Genomic DNA, 21,298 nt, shown 5'->3' on the forward strand with positions numbered 1-21,298 from the left:
ATCAAGAATCCTCCACTAAGATGAGACAAAACCATCAAAGATATGCTCATTATGCATGAGATAAATGATCATTTGGAAAATTACTGGCACTGCAAACGCTCTAGATGTTGCTCACAAATTTATGAAATAAAAAATCTGAACTTTTCTCAAACAGAGAAATCAGAACTTTCTTTTACTACACACTGTTACTCATGCAGGATCCTATATTACTTGCAAGAGATTATTGAGAGAAGGCTTACTTATTGATTTGTTGAACACTCTGGAAAGCCTTGAGTACTTCACTGCAATTTAGGTAGTGAAGGTTTTTATTAGTCTCTATATCTTTTTCTTTAGTACACTTGTTACACACCTGGAATCTTCTTGTGTATGTGTGTGTTCAAATGTAATCATTAGAGCTTACAGAAATAAACATTGTATTATATATATAAAATCAATCTCTGTCTTACCCCTTCTTGAAAAACATTCCATATAACTGAACATTAGATATGGAAATAGCTAAGACTGGCACAATACGGAATGAGAATTACAGCTCTGGGCATGACTATTTACTATTTACTGTATGTTAGTGTGATGCTAGATTTCAGCAAATGTTTTGTTTGTTACAATTCACCAAAAATACATCTGTTTTACATGCAAAGTTATTCAAACATCTGTGCATGAAAATACATCTAAAGTACAAACATATTCTGTTTACTCCACCAATATACCTGGTCATGCAAAAGTCTAGGACAGGTCCCACTTATAACATAGACCATAATCAATTAGTTAGTACCTCATTAAAGGAGTGTTCATCTATCTGCAAAATGTACATTACATACTGCAACATCATACAGCATATATTAAGCTAATACTGTGCCATTACACTTATTAGCAATACAGTACAAAAGTAATTCTGTGAATCATAGCTTTTTCTTTTTTAAAAACAACCATTTAAGACTCTTCATTGAAAAGTCACATTGCGTATACCAAACAAAAAGACTATAGATCGTTGTTCCTTGTGCATGTGATAAATTACATTCTGCACAGTTACCTCAGGATATGTCAACAGGCAAGTGCAGCCCTGGGACTCCACAGCTCCTGGGGGGCCGTGGGCGGGTGGGATTCCCGGGCCTTTCTCTGCCTACCTCTGGCCTCTGGGGGGGAAGTTTTCGCAGCTCTCTACCCTCGCTGGCAAGTACATTCTGTACATTTATCCTATGTTGCACTTTTGTGTTGCACATAAACACACATTCACACATATATATACATCAGTCATTTGTGCTGTATGTCTTGGGTACACTTTCTGCTCTACTTTGCAGTGGTCATTTGAGCTGGTTGGTTTTTTTTTATTATTTATTTTTATATATATCTTTTTTTTATATATGCGTGTGTATATATATGTATATATTTGTATATATGTATGTATGTTTTTTTTTTCTTCCCCGCCCTCCTGTCTTTTCTCTTTTTCTCTCTCTCCCTTCTTTCCTTTCTATATTCTATCCTCTCATGGTCCACCTAACCCCAATAATTGTCATCACTTTATTATACAGAATTGTTATTATTTGATCTATTATTTGATATTAAAACAAAGTTGTCCTCCAAAGATGGGGGGGGGGGGGGGGGTGGAGGTGGGCCAAAAAAAAGAAAAGAAAATAACAATCATAGAACAATATATATCTATAGTCACCATGACAACAGTTATCATGATAAGTGTTAGTATTTCAAAGTGCAAACAGAGCAGAGCTCCTAGGCGTGTTAAACCTGATGTGATTCACTAAAATCTGTGCTCCTTATTTAAAAGGACTTCTGAGTTTAAGGATTTAGCTTTCTGCTCATTCAAAATGTTAAAAACGTTTGACTTTCTTCCTCTCTCTTTCATTTAGAGTGCAGGCACAGTAAGAAATGCACAAACATCTCCATCTTCAAGTAGAATCCATGTTGGGCTTTATTTTGGTCTGGAGGTCTGGCTGGCAGCTCTCAGGTGATCGGGAGGTTCTTCACAAACTCTCTTAGTCTCTTGCGGATATTGGAAGGTTGGGAAGCAGCACAGTCCAGCAGCGCCGGACCCATGTGGGCATGAAGGGCTTGGCATAGGTGGACAGTGGCCCCGTCACGCTTCCACCCCTCCCGTGGACCGTACCACTGTTGCTGGAGGTCCCCAGGAGCTACCAGAGCAGAGGGAGCACCTTCTGCTCAACCAGTTGTGGCTTGCGGGGGTAGAGTTCCCTAACCAGCTCTATAAAAAGAACATTTAAAAGGAACAATGATCAATAAATCAACCCTGGACAGCACTGGGTTATTACAGAAGCATTTTCTTAACCTAGAAAGATTTCATTCAATTAAAGTGACAATATTTGGTAACTATGGTAACTCTCTGGAATGATTATTATCAATATTATAAATATTATTAATTAATATAGGAATTATAGTATTTCTGGTCAATCTTTTATCTTTTTTATCTCTGGCATCTCTTAGCATATCAGTGGAATGACTTTCTGAAAGAATAGTTTTTTGATAAATGTATTTGAAATTCAAGCCGGTTCATTTTGAACCATGCTCTGTCCTTTAACTACTGGGTCTGGGACTACACTGTGCATGCCCTACTGTAAATACAATGTGTGGTGCCACACACTGCCCTGTACTCGAGTATTTGTTTACAATATATGTCTACCATCACAGTTTAGATGGTTTTTTATTGCAGTCTGTTTCACCTAAAAGTTTTGTGAATAAGTTTGTTTAGTGAGTAAACATGGGGCATAGTGGATGGGATAAAAAATCCTCATCATGTATCCAAACATGAATCGCTACCTTGGATTTCAGAGTGTGGACAGTGTCCCTGATGGTTGCCAGGTCTTTGGCAGGGATGTACTTTTCCACCATCTTATCAAAGTCATGGTGGGAGGACAGGAACAGCAGGATACGCCGGCCCAAGCGCCTGAGACGAGGAACAGACCCCAAAACAGGAGAGAACCGAGAGTGAGAGACCCGTAACTCGCAGCACACCAACCATTTATCTTACCAGGGCACAAGTTTACAAGGCTGTCTGTGTCTAGAAGACACGATAGTGCTTCTATTACTCTACAATTTAGCAGCATTTGCTGACTTCAGAGTATCACACTAGGAGACTAAAAGAATCAGTAAAAGATTACTATCTGGGAAACTGAATAAGCTTTGTAGAATTCTCGTTCTGATCCCAGTACTAACCTGGTTTCTTGTGAAGAGTCCTGTGCCAACTTGGAGACTGACAGGAATAATTCGCGGTGTGACGTCTTTCGCCCCAGACAATAACTGGCCAGCACCAATCTTCTCTACCAAAGTAGCCAAGTGCCGAGCAGTACACTTTCTTACTGCAGCATTCAGACTTTTAAGGAAAACAGAAGGAAAAAAATTAGGGCATTCAAAAAAATAAGGTAATAACTATTAATCCATCCAATCAATGTATACAGTACAACTTTTAGCTTCTATAAAGAAACTTAATACCCTTATGTATGATCTAAGTGCACAATAAAATGATCATATTCTATTCGATTGCTTAGTTTGCACCAGTTAGTGTACATCCTGTATTTTTTAAACAGAAAATGTTTGTATGTCCTCTGTGAGCTAGCTAACTAGCCTATTTTTTAAGCATTGTGAAGGGCAGTTTGGATCAGCAGAGCGGAGATGGAACGCAATAAAAATAATATATAAGAGGATAAATAACTAAAAATATTGATATAGGCCAGGGCAATATTTTGAAAGAACAATGAAGAGGTAAAAACAGCAGCAAAAAACAGCAGCCAAAATTAGTGCTGTGTTAGCTTCTTGTGACTGTTGTTGCTATCTGAAAGCCACAGTTTAAAGCTCACTGCAGACTAACTGACCAGAGTCCTCCAGCGAGAAGGGCGTTCATGCTCCGAATGGGGGTGCAGTTCTGCACCATGCTGTCCAGAGCTGTGTCCACGTCCTGCCTGATGAAGCCATTGGACTCCGCTGCTTTGTGGAGGAGGACCTTAGCTGTAACCTCCACTTCCTGGTCCATCCCTTTCTGCAGGTTGGAGTACAACTCCCTCAAGGACACCACCGCCATGCGGGACACGCCAGAGCGCAGGTTCAGCACCTGCAGGAAAGACGACGTTCAAGCTCGTTTTAGTCACATCCAACACTGCCACCGCCATCGTAATAAGTATAATCCTCCACTGCAATGTGTTATGTAGGCGGAAATACCTTAATCACTAATTACAGTTAGATATACCATCTGAATTTCAATTAGATAATGTTTTTATCAAAAAGGAATTTCAAAGTACTATGCTAAATCTGACTTGACTTTGTCAGCAACATCACCTGTAATGTGTACATGCTGATGGCATGTTTGTATTCTGTCTATCCACTGATGTTTGCACTGGACATACATGGACATCAGTGGGTTGTGCCTCTTCGGTAATGGTAGACCTTGATCTGATTGTTCTCGTCCAGGCCGAGCTGGACCAGCCCATTGGTGGGTGGGGCAGCTGGGTAGCGTGTGAAGAGAGGCCTGGGCAGAGGTTCAGGAGAGTACAAGGGTGCAAGAGAGTGTGTGTGAAAATATGATGCATTCTGTTCCCGTACTGGTTTGTGTGTGATACATACATGTGTATAAGCTGAGGGGGAGAGAGAGATTGTGAAAGGATACACATTTGGGTCTTTGCGTTGTGATTCCAGCCACCTTTTGTTGTCTTCAATCAGTCTCTGCAGCCTCTGGCCATCTAGCTCAGAGGAGTGACTACACACCCACACACACACACATAATGGAAAAGCACTGTATGAGTTCATCAATTTTCCTTTCAAAATCAACAGCAGCACTGACCCTGTGAGTGAGAGTGAGAGATTGTGACCGAGCCTGCACTGGTGTGCAAGTGTGTGTAGTCACCTTGCTGGAGTGTATCCACAATATGCTCTGGTAGCCCTCATGGGATAGCGGGCACTGGTATCCATGGAAACTCCTAAAATCAGAGCAGTCTTAATACAGGTAGTGCGATTTAGATTTCTGAAGCTAATTTGACACAGCAGGTCTCTACACTGCACCACACTTGCACTGGAAAAGATCGGCATTATCCAAGCACAGAAAATCAATGGAGGTCATCAACTATGCAAAAAAGGCTATAACTCCAGCAGTGACTGGTTTGTGCTTGAGGGAGAGGCAGAAGTTTCTATTTGTATTCAAAGGTTTTACGAGTGATGAAGAAATGAAGCATTAGTGAAAATCACTGCAGCCCACTGAGGTGACCACTGCTCATCACTGCTAATGTTTGGGGTGTGTCTGTCTCTACGTACCAGGGAAGAGTTTGCTCCAGTGGGAGTTCAAATGAAGGTCAGACCCGTGTGTTTTTGGGACAGAACAGTGTAAGAAACTGTTCTGATTGGCCAATGAAGAGGAGGCGGGGCTTGGTGTCCATGCCCAGGACGGGGCAGGAGGGAAGGAGGAGGACGGAGGTGGCTGAGGGAGGGGCTGGACGGTCCTCCCAGTGAGAGATCCCAGTGCACCCAGCACCGTGTTCAGCTGGCCAGAGATCAGCTGCAGGGACTCTGCTAACTGCTGCACTTTCACTGGCACTGCATGTGCTGAAACAGAGAGGAAGACCAGGGTTTGGGTGTATTACTGCTAGAGAGATAAAAACATCAGACAACTATGAACCAACAAGACCAGAGTGGACTCTAGAGCTGCTTACAGTTGTGGGCAAATTTTTAGTTTTCACAGTTTGCTTCCTCAGTTTATTTTTTTAAGAACCTTTTGTCAAATGTTTATGTGATATAATGAAGTACAATTATTAACAGTCCATAATTGTTAATTGCTGCTAAACTGCTCCTGAATCGTTGGGAGAAGTTGTTCTGGAAGGATGTTTTGATACCTTCCCTTATTCATGGCTGTGCTTTGCTTAGGCAACATTGGGAGTGACCCCACACTTTGATGGTGTGAGGAGGCTCATAGCTGCCTCCTCTGTAGGAGACGCTCCTGTAGGAGACACTACTGTAGGAGACACTACTGTAGGAGACGCTCCCTGAAGCCTCCTTCATGCAACTGAAGCACTCTCCCCAAAGTCCTTAGTGACTGGATAAATGGTTGATTGGGGTGCATCGTACAAGGCCACACTGTCCTTGCCTGTGAAACACTTTTGATGCAATGATGACTGAACGTGTTTCCTTGGAGGTGACCATAGTTCACAGGAGAAAACGTAAAAGCACCACTACCCTTTTAAAGCAACCAGTCTTCTCTTCTAATCATCATGACAGATTGATGTCAAGCTGTCTTATCCTCATTAACTTTTTTTCTCCTGAACTAACGAGATCAACACTGAAATTATCTTATGCCATTTTGTAGGGCTGAAATGGAGAAGCTGGAATGCAGTAATTTTTGTGAGAAAGTCATTTTCATCACAGGGAATGACTTTGCAATTAATTGCAATTCATCTAATCACAATCTAGAATCAATACACATTGCCACCATAAAAAAACTGTGGTAGTAAACTTTGTGAAAACCAAAATTAGTGCCTTCTCAAAATGTCTGCCCGTGTGTGTGTTTTGTGCATGCACATGGAGTGTGTCTCTCACTCGTCTCCTCTTGGCCATACTCGTCTCTGCTCGTCTCTGAGTCTCTGACATCAAATGAGACTCTCCGATCTCCCACCAGCCGCTCGCCTTCATCACATGACAGCTGAGAAAAACATTGTAAAGCCCAGGTAGGTATTAATGTGGGTTTGTACGTAAGTGTGTGGGTGCAGGCATACGTGTGTGTGTGTGTGTGTGTGTGTTACCTCCTCTGCCAGTGAGGTCTCCAGCTGGCCGAGTCTCTCCTCCTTCTTTCTCAGGAGCGTGTGGTCCTTCTGGACCGTCTCCCTCAGCTTCTCCAGCTCACTCACCTCCTACAGCACAGCGGAGCAGAACATCTAATAGGAACTACACTCATGCTTCCTACTGTCTCCTATCTGACCTGGCTACATGGCTGTAGGCACTGCAAGACCTAATGTGCTTAGACCCACCACGGCACTGAAACCGTCTAAAGTAGTTAACAATCTCTTAATATTCTCAGATAAAGAGGTCTGAGGTCAATCACTGTCCTGGTTCAAATCCTACCTGAACGATCGTTACCAATTTGTACTTGAAAATAATGAATGCTCATAAGGATCTGTATTGGGTCCCATGTTATTCTATTATATATGCTAGCAAGGATTTGTAGTCATGGTATTAGCTTCCATTGCTATGCAGATGATACTCAGTTATATATATCTTCTAATTTGGATGATGTCAATACTACTACCAAAACTGAGAACTGCATCCAAGAAATAAAGAACTGGATGGTGTCTAATTTTCTTCTTCTAAATTCTGATAAGACTGAGGTGTTACTTCTTGGATTGCAAGAAGCAATTGGTCAAATCTTCTTATTACACTAGATGGCTTTTCAGTAACACCTGAATCTCCTGCTAAAAGTTTAGGTGTCTCTAGTGATTTGCATCTTTCATTTTTCACACACATATGCAATGTCACTAATGCTGCCTTTGCAACTTCATGTAATATTGCCAAGCTGAGACATGTACGTTCGGTATCAGATGCAGAGAAACTGGCCCACTCTCTCATCAAGATTGGACTACTGTAACTGTCTTTTAACTGGATGCTCTAAACAGTCCCTAAAGAAAGTCCAACTTGCTGCATTCCAACTTGAATCCAAGAGCCAGAGTCCTAACTAGGCCTTGAGAAGTGCATCACATTAGTCCTACTCTCTCAGCGTTGCACTGGCTCCTGGTTAAATATCAAACTGATTTTAAAATTCTTCTGTTGGCCTATAAAGCATTAAATAGTCCTCCACAATATCCGAGTGAACTCACTGCATACCATAATCCATCTCACCTGCTGCTCTCTCAAAGCGCAGGATTGCGCTCAGCTCCGAAAACGACAAGATTACAGCCGAAGGCAGAGTAATGTCTCAGTACCCTCATGCCTGTGGTCACCTCCAGGCCCCTCCCTTTAGTTATACTGCTAGGGATAAGCCTGCTGGAGCCACATGCTAAATCACTGGCACGTGTACTATATATATGGAAGTTTAATTTGATTTTACATATTTAACCTGCATTCTGTATCTTGACTACATGTTTCTACAAAGACAATTCCATAAAGCAGCTAGAAGATGCTCTGGGTTGCCAGTGGATGTGCTGATGCCGTGGATGCATGTGCCAATACGGCCAGCATCCTACCTGAGGCCCAGCATCCCTATTGGAGAGACTGTGACTGCTCAGATAGACACAGGACTATAAATATGAACTTAAAGTTGCTGGGCCAATGGAGCATGGCTTCCCTTTGGGGTCTTGGTCCTCCCAAGGTTTCTTCCTAATCCACCTAGGGAGTTTGTCTCTGCCACACTCGCCCCCGTCTTGCTCATTAGGGATCTGGACCCATGCGCTCGTGAAGCTGCTTTGTGACACCATGTTTTGTAAAAAGCGCTTTATAAATAAAACTGACTAGACTTGACGGACCTGGCAGAGAGGCTGAGCAGAACCTCTTGCAGCGGACCTCTGCGGGCTGGGGTGGGCCGTCCTTAGTGCTGCCTGTCTCGCTCTCAGACAGCGGGTCTCTTTCTCCAAGAACCGTCGTGCTCTCTGCAGAGAGACACCTTCACACGAGATATACTCCCGCAAGCTAGAGAGAGAGAGAGAGAGAGAGGAGATTACAAACGAGTATATAAACATATGATAAATACATACAATCGGACAGCCTCCCTCCCCACCCACACACACACCCCCCACATACTCGTCTATGCTGCTGTGGTTGTTGTGGGAGGTGGGCACAGGGGAGAGAGGAGGTTCCATTTCCTCCACTCCGAGGGAGCCCTCCTTCTCTCTGCTCTTCTCCTTGCCCTCCTCCTGTTTCTTTCTCTCCAGGTTATCGTCTCCATGCTCTCTCTGCTCCACCTCGCTGACAGACACAAACCACACCAACACAGATCTGTACATTGTACACACTCTGTGTACCGTGCATTTGTGTCACCAGAGACCAGTACTGACTCTGTCAAAGCTAATGTGTGTGTGTGTTTGTCATTGTGAACTGTTATGCTAGGTTGTGTGTGTCCCCCAGGGGTGTGTGTGTGTGTGTGTGTGTGTGTGTGTGTGTGTGTGTGTGTGTGTGTGTGTGTGTGTGTCATTGTGAACTATTATGCTAGGTTGTGTGTGTCCCCCAGGGGTGTGTGTGTGTGTGTGTGTGTGTGCCCGCACATGCGTATGCGTGTATATATTATCTAAACCTCCAGCACATCGACAGAAGTTGGTATACGTATACATTACCCAAGTCTTCAGGATGTGTATTATAGCATGTTTGTGTGTATATGGGGGTGTGGGGGTGTGTGTGTGTGTGTGTGTGTGTGTGTGTATTACCTGAGCCTTCTGTGGAGTTCATCACATCTATCCTGTAGAAGCACTGTATTGCTCAGTAGCTTCTCTCTCTCCTCCATCATCCTTCTGCTCTCCTCCCTCTCCCTCCTCCTTCCCTCTCTCTCTTTTTCCAGCTCCTCCCTTTCTCTCCTCCTCTCATCTCTTAGTCTGTCCAGCTCCGCACGCAGACTGTCCCGTTCTCTCAGGACACGTGAGAGAGCCTGGGGGACACACAGACACACAACCTAGTATAACAGTTCACAATGACACACACACACACACACACACACACACACACACACACACACACACACCCCTGGGGGACACACACAACCTAGCATAATAGTTCACAATGACACACACACACACACACACACACACACACACACCTGGGGGACACACACAACCTAGCATAACAGTTCACAATGACAAACACACACACACACACACACACACACACACACACACACACACACCTGGTCATACACTCTCAGATACACACACACACACACACCTGGCCACACACTCTCAGATACACACGCACACACACACACATACACCTGGTCACACACACACTCACACGCACCTCTATCCCCTTCTCAACTTCATCTTCTTCGTCACTCAGCTGTTGTCTCCTCTTCTTCAAATCTGCAGCCTACAGACCAACAGTACGAACACACACAGATCATTTTATCAGGCAGTTGAGTGACTGGACTGAAGATACACACACATGCATGCACGCACACGCACACTCCAGACATGACCTATTCATTTTTTTCCTTCAAAACAGGTCATTGACTCAGTTAACTTCTCAGCACAAAGAACTGACTGACGAATGATTAGTAACTTATAAGTAAAGCTATAAGGGCACCTAATACAATGGAGCTCAGTGTACCATTTGCACATACACGCTCAAAGTAGCTAAAGTACCTGAGTTTGGAGTAGCACACACACACCTACACACACTCAAATAAAGCAGCTAAAGTACCTGAGTTTGGAGTAGCACACGCACACCTACACACACTCAAATAAAGCAGGTAAAGTACCTGAGTTTGGAGTAGCACACACACACCTACACACACTCAAATAAAGCAGGTAAAGTACCTGAGCACGGAGTAGCACACACACACCTACACACACTCAAATAAAGCAGGTAAAGTACCTGAGTTTGGAGTAGCACACACACACCTACACACACTCAAATAAAGCAGCTAAAGTACCTGAGTTTGGAGTAGCACACACACACCTACACACACTCAAATAAAGCAGGTAAAGTACCTGAGCACGGAGTAGCACACACACACCTACACACACTCAAATAAAGCAGGTAAAGTACCTGAGCATGGAGTAGCACACCTACATACACACACACACCCACACACTCAAATAACGCAGGTAAAGTACCTGAGTTTGGAGTAGCACACCCACATACACACACACACACCCACACACACACTCAAATAAAGCAGGTAAAATACCTGAGTTTGGAGTAGCACACACACACACACACAACCACACACACACTCAAATAACGCAGGTAAAGTACCTGAGTTTGGAGTAGCACACCCACACACACACACACCCACACACACACACACACACACACACACACCCACACACACTCAAATAACGCAGGTAAAGTACCTGAGTTTGGAGTAGCAGTTCCTGAGTTTTGAGCTCTTTGGATTTCATGTCCAGTTGCTCCATCATCTTCTGCACTTCTAACTCCTAAACACACACACAAGAAAAACAAACAAATACAAACAACTCTCACCATCTTTATACACATAAACACCCGACTGGGTACGGCAGAAGAGGCATTTTTGCGTGTGCGTATCGTGTGGGTGTGGGATCTTACTTTCTGCTTGTGTATTTTGTGGGTGTCTTGGAGCTGAGAGTCGAGCTGTAATCTGAGCTGCTCCAGCTGGGATGTGTGTGAAGCCTGCATCCTCTCTCTCTCCTCCAGATGAGCCCTCAACAAGCGCTCCCTCTCCACGCTCTCCTGCACACACACCGTGTGATGAACACACATTGGCTCGGCCTCTTAGGTGATCACTGAGCTGTGAGTAAATGAATTCTCCCTGCCTTTAATTTATTTATTTAGTCTTTAATTTATTGCCATCACCTTAACTGAAACCAAAGGGTGTTTTATAGAACCCACATATGGTTCGTCTTTTCTGTATGAAGTGTGCATGACCCTCAGAGAGCCAGGGGCCTAGTGCACAATACAAATGAATGAGGTAATGGAAATGACATATATAGATGGATAGACAGATGGATGGATAAACAAGAGGATGTGTGGATGTATATGACTAACAGACGAATGGATAAATGGATGGATGGACGGAAAGGAAGAAGACAAAAAGAAACACTGAAAGAAAAACACTGGCGCATGACCTCAAATAAAACCCTAACCTCAAATAAACTTTGAGGTCCCCTCACTTATACCACTGCTATAGTGTTTGTAGAGAAAGACAGACAGACAGACAGAGAGAGGGAGGGAGGGAGGGAGGGAGAGACATATAGGAAGAGAGGCAGTGTGAGTGTTAATGAGTACCTGCAAGGGTGGGTCAGGGCTGTGGTCTCTTAACGGAGCGAGATCTTGGCGTTCTGGTTCGGATCTCTCCTCCACAGGAGCACTGCCACTGACTTCACTGTCCTGCTCATACACAGACAAACACACCAACACATGCAAACACATATGCATGAACATGCATGTACAGACATTCACAAGATCATAATGTGTGTGTGTGTGTGTGTGTGTGTGTGTGTGTGTGTGTGTGTGTTTGTGAAAGGTAGAGCAAGGTGCTACAGTAACACCAAGATCACGTGAGCACACACAGTGATGTTAGTGGCGCTGTTTAAATGTGTGTGAAAAGCTGGGAACATAATGTGTGAGTGAGGGAGAATGAAGAACATCGTGGCCACCTCATACTGCAGTCCCCCTTTCAGGACGTCCAGGTCCACGTGTAGGTTCTGCAACAGGTCTGATGACTCTAGCAGACTCTACGTACACACAAACACACACCGCAACACGGATACAGAAAATCATTCCTCATACTTTACTGCAGTGTAAAGACTACAAAGGTGACAGTGAGCTAAAAATCAGAGCATTATATTCTAGCGGGTGTTTTCACCTCATGGACAGACGCCTTCTTCTGCTCTTCCTCCTCCTCCTCTTCATCCACCTCCAGATCTGAATTAAATATGGGCGGAGCCAGACTCTCCAGCTGTCGTCCTCTTAGCGAATGCAAATTTGCTCCGGATACATCCTAAGATACAGATCATCATACGCTCTACACCTCTGCCATGAACTCAGACCTCCATCACTTCAAAGTCAATTTGGTAAAAGCTAAACTTTGCAGAGGAGTGACGTGTTCTTTTACTTCCAGTGACGTATGTAGGGTTTGTTCTTACACCACCTTATAAAAGTATACAATGAGGTTTCATTCCCCTACTAGAGGATATAGACTGTACATGTTCACCCCTACTAGAGGATATAGACAGTACATTTACCCCTAGTGAGGACTTTAAAGGATGAAGGTCTGTGAAGTTGCCCAGGGAACCTCGCAGTCCTGGAACTGAAAGGTCACACATTCCTCTCAGTGGAGCCAGAGGAGCCAGCAGCTGAGAGACAGTGATAGAGTGAGTGAGTGAGTGTGTGTGTGTGAGTGAGAGAGAGAGAGAGAGAGAGAGCTTTAGCAGAATGGCACACACAAATTAGCTTTCTTTTTCCTTTCTGCTCAACTTTAGGCGACTGCTATCCTAAATCTTTTGATATACTTCGATGAGCAAATAATTGTTCAATTCATTTCAGTGTTATTAGAAACACAGCAGTCAAGAATGTGTAGAATGGAAGAGAAAGTGTGACAAATATAACTGCTGTGTGACAAAATACATTTTAGGGTACACAGATCCAAACTCACTCTTGGGGCCTTCAGTCCCTCTGGTTCCTTCTTTTTTTTCTCCTTCTTCTCTTTCTTCTTCTTCTTCTTCTCCTTGTTCTTTCTGGTTCCTGTGGAGGCGGAGCCTGAGATGGCAGAGGCAGTCCGGCCGTGGTGAGCACGCTCCCGCTCCTGGGCCACTAGCTGGCGGTAGTGCTCATCACAGGGGTGTTCCCAGGTGGACTGGCCCGTGGAGAAGTTGAAGTAATAAACTTCTCCAGTCACATCCTGACTGGAGTAGGAAAGGGAGACAAGCTCATCAGATAAACACACATAAAAACACATGACATGTAGACAAGCCCAGGTTCTCCAGCACAGGACTGTCCACAAAGGTGTCAACAGGACAACATCTGAAACACTGAGTGGTGCTCTGGGTCTCATTGCTCAGATTAATAGTGCCAGAAGGCAAGTCTACAAGCAAATCTGCTGCATAGAGTGATGAAATATTAATTATATACTTTGCAATTGTTAGTTTCGGGGACAACTAACATTAAATATCTCCTGGATCTTGTCTTTGTGTGTTTTATCTATAAAGGTACTGACTCATATAAAAACACCACTATTACACCTGACAATAAGGTTATAACATACTTTCCCCCAAACCATTTGAATACAGAATCCAAAAATGATTTCATATGTTAAAATGTGTCTGATCTTTCATGTCACATCAAACTCCCCAACTTCAAAAACAATCCTCTTCTGCCTGTTATATTTTCTCTTGCCCAATCTTATTTCCCAGTCAAATTATTCAGTCTTCTCCAGACTTGCAGTTCCATGGTCTTTAAAAAAAAGTTGGGCTGTCTAATTTGCTCATCTAATCACCTAGGTCATAAGTGATTTAATGCCCACTTCTTGCAAGCTTCCAGAGAGTCAGTGTGACATTATGACACTCACAATAAAGTCCTGATGCATCCTACTTTTATAAATGGTACTTAAAATTATAACTGAGTTATAGGGGACAAAGGGCCTTGGTACGTCAGGTAATCAAGAACCTGAATGAACGAGCCAGCATGAATGAGACGTAGAGTTCTTGGAATGGAAGCCATTCCTCAATTAAGGGCACATTAGAGTATGCTTGGATTTTTCTAAAAGGAACCAACACTCACACCAACGCTCACTGCTCTGTGTGTAAGGATAAGAAAACTGTTTCATTATGGGTGACTGTATGAGAATGAGCTTGTCCTACCAGGGTTTCCATTCAGGAGGTAGTGGGGCTACAGCCACCTCTCTGGCCAGCCATAGGAGCTCTGGCTCCCTCTCAGGGTCAATGCCAATTTGTCTGGCAAAATCATGGATATCTGAGGAGCAATACAGATAAGAAGAATATACCGACAAGAAGTATGATATTTTCAAATCAAGACAAAATCCCACAAATTCAAATATTTAAGTCCATAATGCATGGAGATTGAATCTATGTTATAAAGTGTAGCTATAGCTTGGACGAACATACAGGAGTCCCAACTGGAACTGTGTTGTTAATATAATAATTATTATATATTATAATATTATTATATATTATTAAGTTATTATGTCAGTGTTATAATTTAGTTTTTAAATGATGGAACTGTTGTAGCTTGTAGACTTTATCAATGGTGGATATTAAATTATACCATTTCAGTAACATATATTAAAGTTCAGGGCCGGAGTGGGCCACTTTTTCAGCCCGGGAGTTTCATGCCCAAATCCGGCCCAAAATTATTTTTCCATCCCAATCGGCCCAAACTAGAGATTGACATGAGCCGGCCCATCGAGAATCCTCCCGAATCTCCCGATTAGCCACTCCGGCTCTGGTAAAGTTTTATCCGGGGTCCTAAACTGTAACAGGTAGTATGCGACAGCTAATGTACCTTGTTCAGATGGGATATAATTCTCATCGCAATCCTCTTCCAGGATCAACTGCTCTCCAACTGGTCCCCGAAGGGCATCTGCTGTCATGTTGAATGAACATTAAGAAAAAGATTATGTACTATACGAATAACAGTGCAGTAGACAGATCACCTCGCCATATTGTCTCTAAACTCTCCGTGGTACCTTTCGCTAGGCTAACCTAACTAACTAGCCGATAATAGAATTCCATAGCAATAATAGCGTCCATAGCAACCGTAGCATTCCACACAAAGCAACGTTATACCCAAAATACGCAAATACCCACCAGCAGGCTGGAGGTTGACTGGATCCATCTGTTTCAGGACCTCGCCTTGAACATGGGGCTGAGCAAGGTGTCTCTGCCTCTCCATGTCAGGGCCTAAATGCAAAACACCAACCCAGGGCACAGAGGAATGTGTACTGTTAAGATCATCAGGTCTATAAGAAGGGCTACAGTGCCATTTGAATTCATTACAATGTTGAAGAATATGTCATGTCATATTTTCTGATAAAACTGGTCAGGTCATGTGCAGAAAGCTGATGGTTCTGCACCTCTGCCAGACCTTACAAACAAATGTAATAAATGTTTTTTTTCTACTTCATCATGCATGGTTATTTGGTTTGTTGAATACGCATGTAATCTTCAGTGTTACACAGTACCAGTGTGGAGTGGTCCTTCTACAGGGATGTTAACATGGCCGACATCTGAGGGTCCCGCCGTCCTTCTGTGAGGGAAGGGTGCTGGTCCACAGGGATCCGCGTGGATCACTGTCTCTTGGGGGTTGTAGGGCACACCTGAAAATCCCACAGTAGGTAAAGTGAAACCCAGCACGCCTCCCAGTGAGGCTCAAATGCCTTGTACGTGTTTCCCAATGAACAAGTGATTATAACAAGGGCTATGGTGCCATGTGATGTCATTAGAATGTGGGGAGAATGTTTAAGAATTTGTGATGTCATGTTAGAAATCTGTTTCTTTTTAAAAGTGTTTATTTTTATTTGCTTTTTCCATGGCCACATGGACAATGTTAAGATTTATGAAAATTGTGCTGAGTCAAAGAAATCAAAGAAGTAACCCATGCTCCATTAATTATATTATCATGTACACATGAAATACAGAGCTTGACAGTCATCAGTAGAATAAATATACATGTTATTTTTCTGAACCTTAGAAACCTACTATATAAATGTGTATATTTAACTTTTAATTATTATGAATAAGCCTATGGAATCCATACTCATAATAACTAATATACTGTCTTACATAGAAGTATAAAATTATGTACAGTATATGAAAATGTATTTTTCTCACCATGAGTGGTAAAACCTGGTGTGTCTATGAAGTGGTTCTGTTCCTGCCTAGGCCTAGGCTGGTCGGTTCTCCTAGAGTAAAAACTCATTCTCCACCTGAAAAATAGAAAGAATAGAAAGAGAGAAAGATCTAGAAAAAATAGAGAGATTTGTTAGTTTTGTATTGATAGTAATCCACAGAGCAAAATGTCTTGCGACTTGTTCTGAGCTTTTCAGCATCAAAACTGAATCCAAACATTCCACCTTCCCAACCAAACATTCTAATCCAAACGTTCCAAAGTTGAGTAGCAAGTCATATCACAATTTCCTATTTTTTAAAACCAAAACACCAAATCAGCCAGGCTGCTACAATAACCTGATGCAGCCTGGCTTGTACCCAAAGGGTTCATACCAGAGACCATATATATAATATATCAGTAGCGAACCGTGACCATTAAAAGTGGGCCCGCTCCCCCACACCCCTTTCCTAATTAACTGCAATAAATAAAAAATAAAAAAACTGAGACAGTACAGCTTTAGAAACGCAATAAACAATAATATATGTACTAGATAACTTTTTAAGCAAAATAAGGTTCCAACAAAATAAGGTCCACAACTCCTTGTTCGTCCTTGTAAACAACGCGCACGTCAGCTAATGTCGGCTAGCGTCACCACAGCGGGCGGAAATGATCATACAGTTAAGCCCGCCCACTAAGAGGGAAGATATGATTGGTCAATTTTACTGTCATTTGAAACTGTTTGGTGTAGGGATGTTACTATATTTCCGGTTGGTATGCGGAAGCCTATGGCCGAGCCTAAATTGACAAGGTGCCTCTTGGAGTTCCCGTCAACGATGTGCGTCGTATTGTCGTATTGTCGTAAGTACAACGCCACAGAGTAAACTTGAAAAGGGTTTCAAGTTCTACGTTTCATCCTACCTCTGCAATTTTGAAGGTAAGTGGCTGACGCTAGTTAGCTAGCTAGCCTGAGGTGGCAGTCTAATGAAGTGATGTTTTTAGTAACGAACCAACCTGTCCTAGTACTAGAAATGCCTTTTAAAAACATGTTTGTATTTCTGATGGAAGTATCAGGCAAAAGTAAGGCTAACGAGATAACAGTGAGGGCTCACTGCTACAGATCTATGAAGAAAACAGATACGCCACACCAGCTGAGAGTAGGACTGGTTAAAATGACACGAGTTCTGTTCAGTGTCACGTTCAAAGTTCTGTTGAACAAGTTCAAAAGTTAGTTCAGCACAAGTTCAATCTTTTATCCTTGCTCTTACTTCACGTAAGCTGTGATAACCATAGGCATTGGTTTTCAAAGCTTACAATGGTAGCCAAATGCAGAGTAGCTGAGTGGGAATCATTAGCAGTCTGTTTTGCCTATAGTAAACAAATGGGAGTTTATTTTACAGTTCGAGCTATTGTTATCTACCTCTATGACTCAAAAGCAGAATATAGTCCACCTCAGCTATTCTTCAAACTGCATTTTCTAAAATCTGTCAACCTGTCTTTCAAATCTTTCATCTTAACTTCTTTATTAACATATGGCTGCAACACTTACACCTATTAAGATATTCTGATAACACTCTTCAAGAAGCAGTTGAAGTAAAACCTGCACTGTTCTGTTGTTGGTGGTGGAAACAACAACATAATATAAATATAAGTAGGCCTGTTTCACTCCTATGTGTAAGCATTTCATCTGGAGTGAAAATGAAGTTTAAATCTAAAATATATTCAGTTTATAGTTGCTCAGTGAACTAGTAGATTGAACCATGCACAGCACTGTAGAATAGAAAGACAGTATAGCCAAGTGTTTTAAGAGTGATGCAAAACAGCACAAACGTTACATGAGACAATGGACAAGTGACATTCACCACTAACAACATGATGGGACAGATATTGCGCCTATTGACATTGCTGAAGTCTTCTTTTCAAGATATTAAATTTTGCCTCTTGTGTATCTCAGATGACATTACGTGATTCAATGCCAGTTGAGTTTGTACGTGCGCATACAGCGCCATCTGTTGTCCATTAAACGTGCCGCCTGTTGTCAAGCAAGGATTTGTGTCTCGTCCTTCACGCTGCACCCGACGTCACAACTGTCAACATAAAATCATAACTGTAATCAGCAAATGTTTAAACAGCTTAAAGCAAAACATATTAAATCTTCACAACAATAAAGTGACTTTATTGAGAGCTAATAAATCATGATAAATTACTTGTTTATTTAGAGTTGTGGTTGCTCCTGAACTAAGAGTAAAATATGATAGCGGCCAAAAACCCAAACCCAAATGATCAAGTACAGTACCAGGACATAAGATGTTTGAACTGCTGCCCTCGGACAGACGTTACACCTCAAAACAAGAACAAACGGTTTGAGAGAGTTTTTATAACAGGGCCATATCCCTATTAAACAAACACTATAGAGTTTTTATAACAGGGCCATATCCCTATTAAACAAACACTATAGAGTTCATCGGTAGGCAGATGTTTTGTCTGCCTACAGGGACAAGTGCAATAACCGATGCTGCTAAAATACAATGTGCAATAATTGATGCTGCAAATGTTAATAGCAGAGCTTAGTGTGTATACAGGAGAGCTTAGATAATTTATGCTCATGCCCTGTATAGTTAATCATAGCTCTTAATCTGTTATTTAAACTGTTTATATTTAAAACTTTTCTATTTGCACCGAGGGGGGAGGGGCTGTAAGCCAATTTCGTTGCGCAAATGTACACGTACAGTGTGTAATGACAATAAAGGTTCATTTTATTTCAAACCCTCTCTCATCTCCCTCTCTAATCTCTCTCTCTCTCTCATCTCTCTCCCTGTCTCACTCACTCATCCTTTTCTCCAGCTCGTCCCGCGTCTCCCCCGTCCCTATTGGTCCTGGCTCCCTCCCAGGCTCTACCCTCTGGGGGCGTGGCGACGCCACCCTGTCCTGGTCCGAGGACGCCACCACCATGGCGGGTCCTGAGGTCCAGACGGCGTCTCGGCGCCAGACCGATGGCACGTTCTCACGGAGCAGCTTCCTGAATCTCAGCGCCGAACGCTGGAATTCTGCACACAGCTACACCTGCACCATCAGACACTCCGCCCTGACCAACACTGTGAGCTCCACCACCGGGATGGAGAAGTGTAGTTAGACGGGTGGAGGAGATGATGCAACGCGCACACTGTGCTCGTAAACGCAGATGGGGAAAAAAAGTGGAGAAACACGTCTACAGAACAACTGTGTTAATGTCACTTCAGCTCCTGGTTTCTTCTTTGTAGATGTTGTATCAGGGGTGGTTTGGAGGAGTTTGAACTCAGGAATCAGGAACTCCTAGGAATGTTATCCAATTATGGTATGAGCATAAACTGTAGACTCTAAAGTTTCCCACTATATCATTGTGGCCATGCCATATATGACCTATATTGCTAGAACTCATAAACCATGTAAGCGATCAACTCCCAATTTGAAAGCCTTTTATAGCCTGAGGTCCTTGTGAGGTATGCCAAGTCTGTTTCAAATTGGCCTATCGGGGGCGCTACAGTACCCAAAAACCTTAGAAATCATTTAAACTCATGCTGCAATCTTGTTATGCAGAATACAGACAAGTAATGGGTCATGTATGATTCAGATCAATGAGTTCTATAACATTGAAATTACATCTCATAACAAAAAGTGCACTGCCTGACCAGAAATGAACCTTTTAATTCACCAAAATGTCCTATTTCATTTCTGAGATTAATGAGATATCAGTATGGTTGTACTTGGGCTCCATCTAGTGGCCAAATTCCAGAACTGACTGAAAACTATTGCTCACATGAAATACCACACAAACACACCACAAAGCCGATCTCAGCATGTGATTTAGTTCTGTGATCTAAATCATTTTGCCAATACAAAAATAATTTTGAAACTTTTGGGCCTTTAGTGCATCAATGGAATCTTTTTTTGCACATTGATTTATTTAAGCATTTTTTCCACTGAAACAGCTTCTTTTCACTTTTGGGTCTAAAGGACCTTTTGGGCTTCTTTTTGCCTATTGAGGCCAAAATGCCTAGTCGTGTGTGAACCCGCCAATCGCCGCTTGCAGCTATATTTGCATTTGCAACTGTTGCTTCATTCATCATAGCTTGAAAAAAATGTTTCGGAAGAAAATTATATTTTGGTTATATAAAATATTTTGGTTGTCTGAAAAGAGACATGTGCTTTACAAGCTACATATCTAGATAAGTCACCAAAACAAAAGACATGTCAGTCATGTCAGTCAGACATTGCAAACCTGAGATCATGAGGGGGTAGGATTTCAGCAGGCGTTGTAACAGTACTGCCAAAATTATACGCTCCTTACTAATGCAGCCCCTGTTGAACATAGAGACATGTGTAAATACTAAATACTAATCATCAAATACCTGCAGACTCACTTATTTACAGCACAACTTTTAATATGAAGACCTGAAAAACATCCTTAACCAGTCATTAAGACTTATGCACTTAAAAATTCCTTAAGTATGGGAACAGAATTCATAAGGAAGTTATACATGATTTTGCTCGTTTGACCTGTTCAAACAACAAGAATTCCTTTGGCTCTCTTTTGCCATCCTAGAAATAAAAGTGGCTAATACTGAACACTTGAGAACTCTCCAGGATGATACAGAGACCACACGCCTCATCAAGAATCCTCCACTAAGATGAGACAAAACCATCAAAGATATGCTCATTATGCATGAGATAAATGATCATTTGGAAAATTACTGGCACTGCAAACGCTCTAGATGTTGCTCACAAATTTATGAAATAAAAAATCTGAACTTTTCTCAAACAGAGAAATCAGAACTTTCTTTTACTACACACTGTT

General features: G+C 42.4%; 1 protein-coding gene across 1 annotated transcript; it reads right to left on the reverse strand.

Annotated features, from left to right (window-relative positions):
- Positions 1 to 549: 549 nt before the first annotated feature.
- On the reverse strand, positions 550 to 17,095 carry LOC143526225 (uncharacterized). Its single transcript, XM_077020870.1, has 24 exons — positions 16,470 to 17,095; positions 15,821 to 15,955; positions 15,447 to 15,539; positions 15,142 to 15,222; positions 14,481 to 14,592; positions 13,277 to 13,526; positions 12,867 to 12,977; positions 12,488 to 12,622; positions 12,279 to 12,356; positions 11,908 to 12,009; positions 11,209 to 11,352; positions 10,995 to 11,078; positions 8,734 to 8,894; positions 8,460 to 8,622; positions 6,747 to 6,854; positions 6,544 to 6,646; positions 5,269 to 5,556; positions 4,865 to 4,937; positions 4,628 to 4,717; positions 4,300 to 4,489; positions 3,840 to 4,075; positions 3,184 to 3,340; positions 2,788 to 2,914; positions 550 to 2,215 (listed from the first exon to the last, which is right to left on the reverse strand). Exons 1-20 carry the CDS (start codon positions 16,555 to 16,557, stop codon positions 4,375 to 4,377), a joined length of 2,514 nt encoding a protein of 837 aa, XP_076876985.1. The 5' UTR covers positions 16,558 to 17,095; the 3' UTR covers positions 550 to 2,215; positions 2,788 to 2,914; positions 3,184 to 3,340; positions 3,840 to 4,075; positions 4,300 to 4,374.
- Positions 17,096 to 21,298: the final 4,203 nt, after the last annotated feature.

The sequence above is a fragment of the Brachyhypopomus gauderio genome, chromosome 10, assembly GCF_052324685.1.
Source record: "Brachyhypopomus gauderio isolate BG-103 chromosome 10, BGAUD_0.2, whole genome shotgun sequence".
Taxonomy (NCBI): Eukaryota; Metazoa; Chordata; class Actinopteri; order Gymnotiformes; family Hypopomidae; genus Brachyhypopomus; species Brachyhypopomus gauderio.

Coding starts and splice junctions, on each gene's coding strand:
- LOC143526225 (XM_077020870.1), bottom strand. CDS start 16,557: ATGAGTTTTTACTCTAGGAGAACCGACCAGCCTAGGCCTAGGCAGGAA. Junction 15,223..15,446: donor AGTCAACCTCCAGCCTGCTG/GTGGGTATTTGC, acceptor TCAACATGACAG/CAGATGCCCTTCGGGGACCA. Junction 6,647..6,746: donor AGACCTCACTGGCAGAGGAG/GTAACACACACA, acceptor TGTTTTTCTCAG/CTGTCATGTGATGAAGGCGA.